Source organism: Tupaia chinensis, unplaced genomic scaffold (genome assembly GCF_000334495.1).
Source record: "Tupaia chinensis unplaced genomic scaffold, TupChi_1.0 Scaffold000097_1, whole genome shotgun sequence".
NCBI lineage: Eukaryota > Metazoa > Chordata > Mammalia > Scandentia > Tupaiidae > Tupaia > Tupaia belangeri.
The window spans coordinates 819,421-826,041 of NW_006159559.1; the positions used below are offsets into that span (position 1 = coordinate 819,421).

The 6,621-nt window shown below is 44.3% G+C and overlaps 1 protein-coding gene across 1 annotated transcript; it reads right to left on the reverse strand.

The window, feature by feature from the left end:
* Positions 1 to 1,767: 1,767 nt before the first annotated feature.
* On the reverse strand, positions 1,768 to 6,547 carry HTR1B (5-hydroxytryptamine receptor 1B). The gene has a single exon (XM_006143333.3). The coding sequence runs from the start codon at positions 5,880 to 5,882 to the stop codon at positions 4,710 to 4,712; it is 1,173 nt and encodes a 390-aa protein (XP_006143395.1). The 5' UTR covers positions 5,883 to 6,547; the 3' UTR covers positions 1,768 to 4,709.
* Between the last annotated feature and the right edge of the window lie 74 nt (positions 6,548 to 6,621).

A 6,621-nucleotide genomic window follows, 5' to 3' on the forward strand; every position in this document is an offset into this window, starting at 1 on the left:
TTTCCCTAAAACTCCACTTAAATTCTTTTTCCCCCATCAATTAACATTAATTTGAACCAATTTTTTTTCTTATATCTGTAAAACCCTTGGCTACCTAACAAGCCCTTCACAGACAAAATAAGAGCTAAACACATCCTTATTGCTTATCATGACTTTATATAGATAAGAAGACAGCAGAGAAATGGTAAATAAGTTGCTGAAAAAGTATATGGATGTGGCCTGGGACTTTGGACTCTAGGAAGATAGCCAGAAGAGGGTTTAAAAGCAAATAAGAGGGCACCATAGGAAACTAAATATTTGGCAATTTCTTCTTGCCTATTAGAGCCACTGTGAACCATCTCTCCTGCTCCTTCTTGTCCTTTAGGCTTTGTGTCATAGCCTGGGATGAGTAATTATAAAAGGCTGACAACTTCAGCCATTTCTATGAATAGTTTTAGCCAAGATATTCCAGGTAGTTTGATCTTCCCTAGTCCAATTTCTCCCAAGTAGCCTTGGTTTTATTTTTTCTGTTGTTATTGTTGTTGTTTGTTATGTTTGTTTGGTTTTGTTTATGCTATAGGCTCGTTACATCCACAATAGTTCCACGAAAGGAAATAATGAGGAAGAATGGCTAAGAGAAGGTACTCTGCTTGGAGTCAAAAATGTCTCAAGCATCTTGATAGGTGCTTTACATGCATGGGCTCTAAGCCTTCGCTACAACTTATAAGTATGTGGTGTTTGAAGAGAAACCTACAGTTCTAACATGCTTTGTTTGCAATTTAAAACTAGGACTTTCTAATTACAAAAGTTCACCTTTCTTTTTATTGCATTGGTCTTCAGTTAGATGAGGCTATTCCTGTCAGGCCTTTCTCCAACCTTAGCTCCTCCTTTTCCTTCTTTCTTTCTTTTCTTTTCTTTTTTTTTTTTTTTTTTTGAGACATTTTTGCTATAAGGCACATGAACTCGCCAGAGACAGAGAGCCAGAAAGCAAGAAATCACCTTTTACAGGAATGGCCATGCTGCAATCTCTTCTCCATTCTCCTTTTGGGATCTTATGCACATACGTACACATGAGTTTCAGCCAACGGGTCTGAGACTCTGTAGTCAATTCCGTGGGAGTCCCGTGATGTAACCATTATGCCATACACTGGTCCCCCTTTTCCTTCTTTTGTATTTTATGCATCTACAGTTTGTCAAAAACTCACTATTTGGCCTAAAAGTACAATCTAGAAGCCCAGGCTAGTGACATGGTCAGTGATAAACTGGGCTGCAGTGCTGGGAGTCATATGGCGGGCTGCTGTTCTGATTTCCCGGTTAGTCTCAAAACATGAGGGTTCCCCAAATCTTAAGATCCTGAGAACCTGAAGAACTGGTGAAGGGGAATTGCAACGTGATGAAAGTCTGCTGATGGAGCTTCTCTCTGTCTCTCTCTCTTATCATACACAGCTGTTCTCTAAAATGATAAATAAAATGAACTTTTTAAAAAAAAGTAATCTGAGACTCTTGTAATAATGGATTTGACTACAGATATAAACAGTCCCCCAGATCATGTCAGCACAGGACAGGCAGCCACAGTGCGTTTCTTTGGTAATATTTTCTCATGAAGGCTCAAACTCCTAAACACCATCCCAGAATCCAATGAAACAATCTTTCCACAATAATAGAACTACTATCCATGCTTCTTAGAGCACAATAAAATAATTTTTATTTCATTATTTTCCTAAATTTCATTTTCAGTTATACATTTGCTGAAAAGTGAAATACCGTAGGCAATTTTCAGTCACGGCATCTTCATCAAATACATATAATTTGAGATCTTACTGCTTGAGTGAATTATAGTCCTCTCAGGGTTTCCTGATTAAAGATAAAACTAAGATAATAGAGAGGAAAGGTGAAGACTATTGTTCTGTAAGAAGTTTGTTGAACTCAATAAATATTCATTCATGGGTGCAGTGTCCATTTTTCAAAGGAAACTCTAAAATTCCTAGAAACACAAGACAATACTGGCATTTTCGGATGAATATACATTCATATATTTGTGTGAAATTTTGTGCAATTAAACAATATGAAAGATGTTATTTGTAATCACAGCCAATGAAAATATATTTTCATTCCTATGTAAGTTAAACAGTTCTCTCATTTTATGTTCTGCAAAAAAGCCATGTGTGTAGTTTATGAAACAAACTATACCATAGGCAGCAGTAACTGAAAAGGAGTTTAACAGTCTTAACTACATACCCCTGGGATGAATAATACACTTTGCATAATCATGTGCAATGCTGGCTGGTGATTCCAGATCTTATAAATACAAGGGTTTGCAAGCTTCTACTTTACACAATATGCCCAAATCCAGTCGATTCGGCTTAAATAATCAAGCAAAAACTTAGGTTGGTATTCTACAAAATGGTAAGCAACCTGTTGACTAAATTGACCTTGTTTTTTGTTACTATAAGGACACAATCATTGCCCTATAAAGAAATCATGTCTAAGTGACTCCTTATTTAAATTTCTTTTCTCCCTAAGGCTCTTAGAAGTTGACTTAATTGTCTCACAGACCCAAAGAAAACACAGCTGCATAAACAAAAGACAAACATATTAATAACATAAAAAACAAATAGTGCCCTCTATGCACATTCCTCCATAGGAGAAATGTCACAAAAGCGAACAAAGAAACTTTGGGATCCAGCCGAAGTATAGGTTTATCAAATACCTAAAATTTTACCTTGCTGCAGTGACAGGTATAAATGTTGATCAAAATTTCTTATCTTGAGTACTTACATGTGAACCTTTGAATAGTGTATTTTCGAGAGTCATTACTCCAGTGTGAAGGTCTGCACAGTAGGCAAGCAAGCAGTGTCCTTCAGTTCAATACATCTATTGTTTGACAATCTGAACTGGGGAGCTTCAAGCAAGGAGTGAATCTATTTTACAAAGACAACTCGCCTCTGCAGACAAAAGGTATCAAATGCAGAAAGCCTTCTGAAGAAGGGAGTGTGGGTCTTCTTTGGCATGTGAAATGTTTCCAATATACATTTTCTTTCTGTGCAGGTGATCCTTCAGGGATACTTATTTGTCTTAAGATAATCCATTTTCTTTTCATCTCTTAGTGTGCGATTTTTGCCATGAACTGGGAGCCTTCAGAGTTAATTTGAAATAGTATAACTATGTATTTTTGAAATTTGAAAAGGTGGATAAATTTTAAATATTCCAGATATTATATTCATTGACTTGTCAGGTCAGTGACAAATTTTCAAGGCTCAAAGTCTTGGCACTTTCCTGATTACTTAGTAAGTCAGGGGTTTGGTTCTGTGAGTTACAAGGAAAACAGGCTCAATTTTAGCTTCTCTAAGCTTTTCTAAAGCAGTTTTTGCATGTCATTTGCTAGTAATCTTTCTATTTTCTTAGGCAAACTTCGACAGCAAGGGAAAAGAAACAAGTTGTTTTTTTTTTTTTCTCTGTCACTCTCTCTAATAGAGTTTTTAGGGCTTGTGCTACATTTTGAAGATTTCTGGAGGAGATAGCTACTTCTCTTGATTAGTTTATATGTTAGCACACAAAGGAATCACAGATGGGAAGGAAGAGTGCAAATGACTATCAGAAAAATGTCTCATGCATTTTAAGATTTTTTTACAGTCAAATATACATCCTCCTATTGCCCTCTCATTCCTTATTGTATAATATCCATTTGTATTTCATCCTTTGCCTTCACATCCTCCTGAATTGGATAAGAAGATACTTTCCTTGTTAAAGGATAGTACATATTTAATACTAATCGGTTTAATCGATTGTATTAATAAGAAATATAGCAGCAGTTTGGGCTGAGTCACCCATCATATCCTCCATCTATGGGGATTTAATTGTGTAAAATGACACAAACGTGAAATTAGGAGAACGAATAAAGCCATCTGCAGACTTTGGCACTAGCACACGTGATGTTTTTGTTTGAGTTGTTAGAGCTGTGGTTTGACAACTGCTCAACAAGAATTTAAAAATTACAAATCTGCAGAAAATAAACTATAATAGGTGTTGATTCTCAGTTTCATATTCCCCCCTCTTCCACTCCCACCCACCTATCCCCATATAGTTTCAATTATAATAAAAATAGAGATCTTAGCATCAGAATTTTGCTGTCAACTCTTCAAGGTTTCTCTGACATCCAAAACACACATAGGGTTTGAGTACCAGATCCACATGTTTCGCCAACCGAGTTTAAATAAACAAAACCTGAAAGATGTCAAAGAAACTGTTCTGAAATGAAGCTGTAACATAAAGTTCTCCCCAAAACACAAAGTATTAAGCATCTAGTTCAAGTACTACCAGGCTGTATGAAGATCTGTCTCAGACAGTCTTCTGACACAACTACAAGTACCACTGTTTCTAGAGGGCATCATTCGTGACAAAGCAGGGCAGAAATACCCTTTACATCATCAATTTTTATAAGTTCCAACCCCCTTTGTGATTGGCTGCCGCAGGGTCAGTGCTGACTTGGGGTCTGGGGGGAGGAACTGAGCCTCCTCCTCAGTAGGGAAGCTCTATGTTTAGTTTGAACAGTTCTCCTTCCAGAGCTTTCTCTCGGGGCTGTCCTGGCTTCTCAGGATCCATTGCCCTTGCCCAGAAGAAAGAGCCTTGTTCCGACCTAGTAACAGCGAAAGAAGAGTCGACCTACCTGTGGAACCAGACCCAACTTGGTCCCCAAAGGTCGCTTAGGCAACCCCACTGCAATTGACAACTCAACTTGTGCACTTAAAGCGTATGAGTTTATGGAACGCTTGTTTGAAGTCCTCATTGGACATTGTATAGATGATGGGGTTGATGAGGGAGTTAAGATAGCCCAGCCACGTGAAGAAGTCAAAGATGGCCAGGTGGAACCAACAGGCATCTTTGCAGATAGGCATCACCAGGGAGATGATGAAGAAGGGCAGCCAACACACAATAAACGCTCCCAAAATGATCCCTAGGGTCTTGGTGGCTTTGCGCTCCCTAGCGGCCATGAGTTTCTTCTTTTCCAGCAGGGCGTCAGAGACTCTGACTTTGACTTGGTTCACGTACACCGGAGACCCGGATTCGCTGGGCACATCCGGAGCCCGCGAGTTAATCGAGGTGACCGAAGAGGTGGACCCTGGAGAGTCGGTTATCAGCTGGGCTCGGGTCAGGCGCTTGCCGGTCCTGTTAGGCGTCTGTTTCAAAATCCGGGAGCGGGCTTCCACGTAGATGCGGCCGTAGAGGGCGATGAGGAGCAGGGTGGGGAAGTAGAAAGCGCCCACCGTGGAGTAGACCGTGTAGAGGATGTGGTCGGTGTTCACCATGCAGTCCGACACCTCCTCCTCGGCTTTGGCCTGGCGCCAGAAGAACGGCGGCAGCGATATAGAGATGGAAAAGACCCACACCAGCGCGATCATGACCGCCGCCCTCTTGGGAGTCCGTTTAGCTGAGTACTCCACAGCGTCCGTGATGGCCCAGTAACGATCCAGGGCAATGACACAGAGGTGCAGGATGGAAGCAGTGCAACAGGTGATGTCCGACGACAGCCAGAAGTCGCAGACCACCTGGCCCAGTGTCCAGCGGCCGGTGACCGTGTACATGGTGCTGATGGGCATCACCAGGATGGACACGAGCAGGTCTGTGACTGCCAAGGAGGCGATCAGGTAGTTGGCCGGGGTGTGCAGCTTCCGGGTCCGGTACACGGTGGCGATCACAAAGGCGTTGGAGAGCGTGGTGGCCAAGGTGATGAGCGCCAGCAATATAACCAGCAGGACTTTCCAGGGCAGGGCAATGGAGTCCTGGTAAATGTAGCCCTCGGCGCTGCAGTTGTGGGAGGGAGCAGCGGAGAGATTGGCTTGAGGTACCCTGGTCTGGGAGCCGGCGGGCGGCGGCGGGGCGCACTGAGCACCCAGTTCCTCCATGGCTCTCCTCGCCCAGGCTCTGGAGCGCAGCTCTCGGGCATGGAGCGGACGAGGGAGTGGGCGGAAGGACTGTGGAGACCACAGGCTTGTCCCCCGTTGCTAGTCAGTTCCGTGGGTTCCTCAATTACTCCTCCGCCCAGATTCCTAGCTGTAACTAGAGGTCACGGGCGCTGCAGCGGAGGCAGTCGGGCGCGTCCCCTGCACTTCCAGTGCGCCTGGCGCTGCAGCCGCGTCTCAGGATGCTCCTCTCCACGCCCAGTCTTAACCCTGGGTTGGTAAGACCTGGCCCAGGAAGCCCCGCTCCGCTCTGGCTCCCTGGAGGCGCGCAGTGGAGGAGGACGAAGTACTGTATTGCTTGAGGAAGGGACTTCAGCCAGGTGGGGTCTCTTACCCCACTTGCTCGGGGCGAAACCTCTCCTACCTAACCTGGGAGCTCCAAGATCTGCTGACTCCGCCCGCAGGAGTTTCCTAGCTGACCAGACCAAAGCTTTCAGGTCAGCAGGGAGTCCTGGTCTTGCATACCCGCCCTCCGCCCCAAGCTGGGGTACTGTCCTGCGGCGGCTGCGGGCTCCAGGGCTGGGTGGGGTGAAGTCTGGGAGCCGCGCTGCGCCGCGCCAGCCGCTGAAGCTCTGCCCTCCCTCTCTTTTTACGCGCTGGCCACTCGGGCGAGCTGCCCCGCGGAGACGGGGCCGCAAGAGGGGGGACTCGGGGGCTGGAGCTGCGGCGGGGTGCGGCGCGG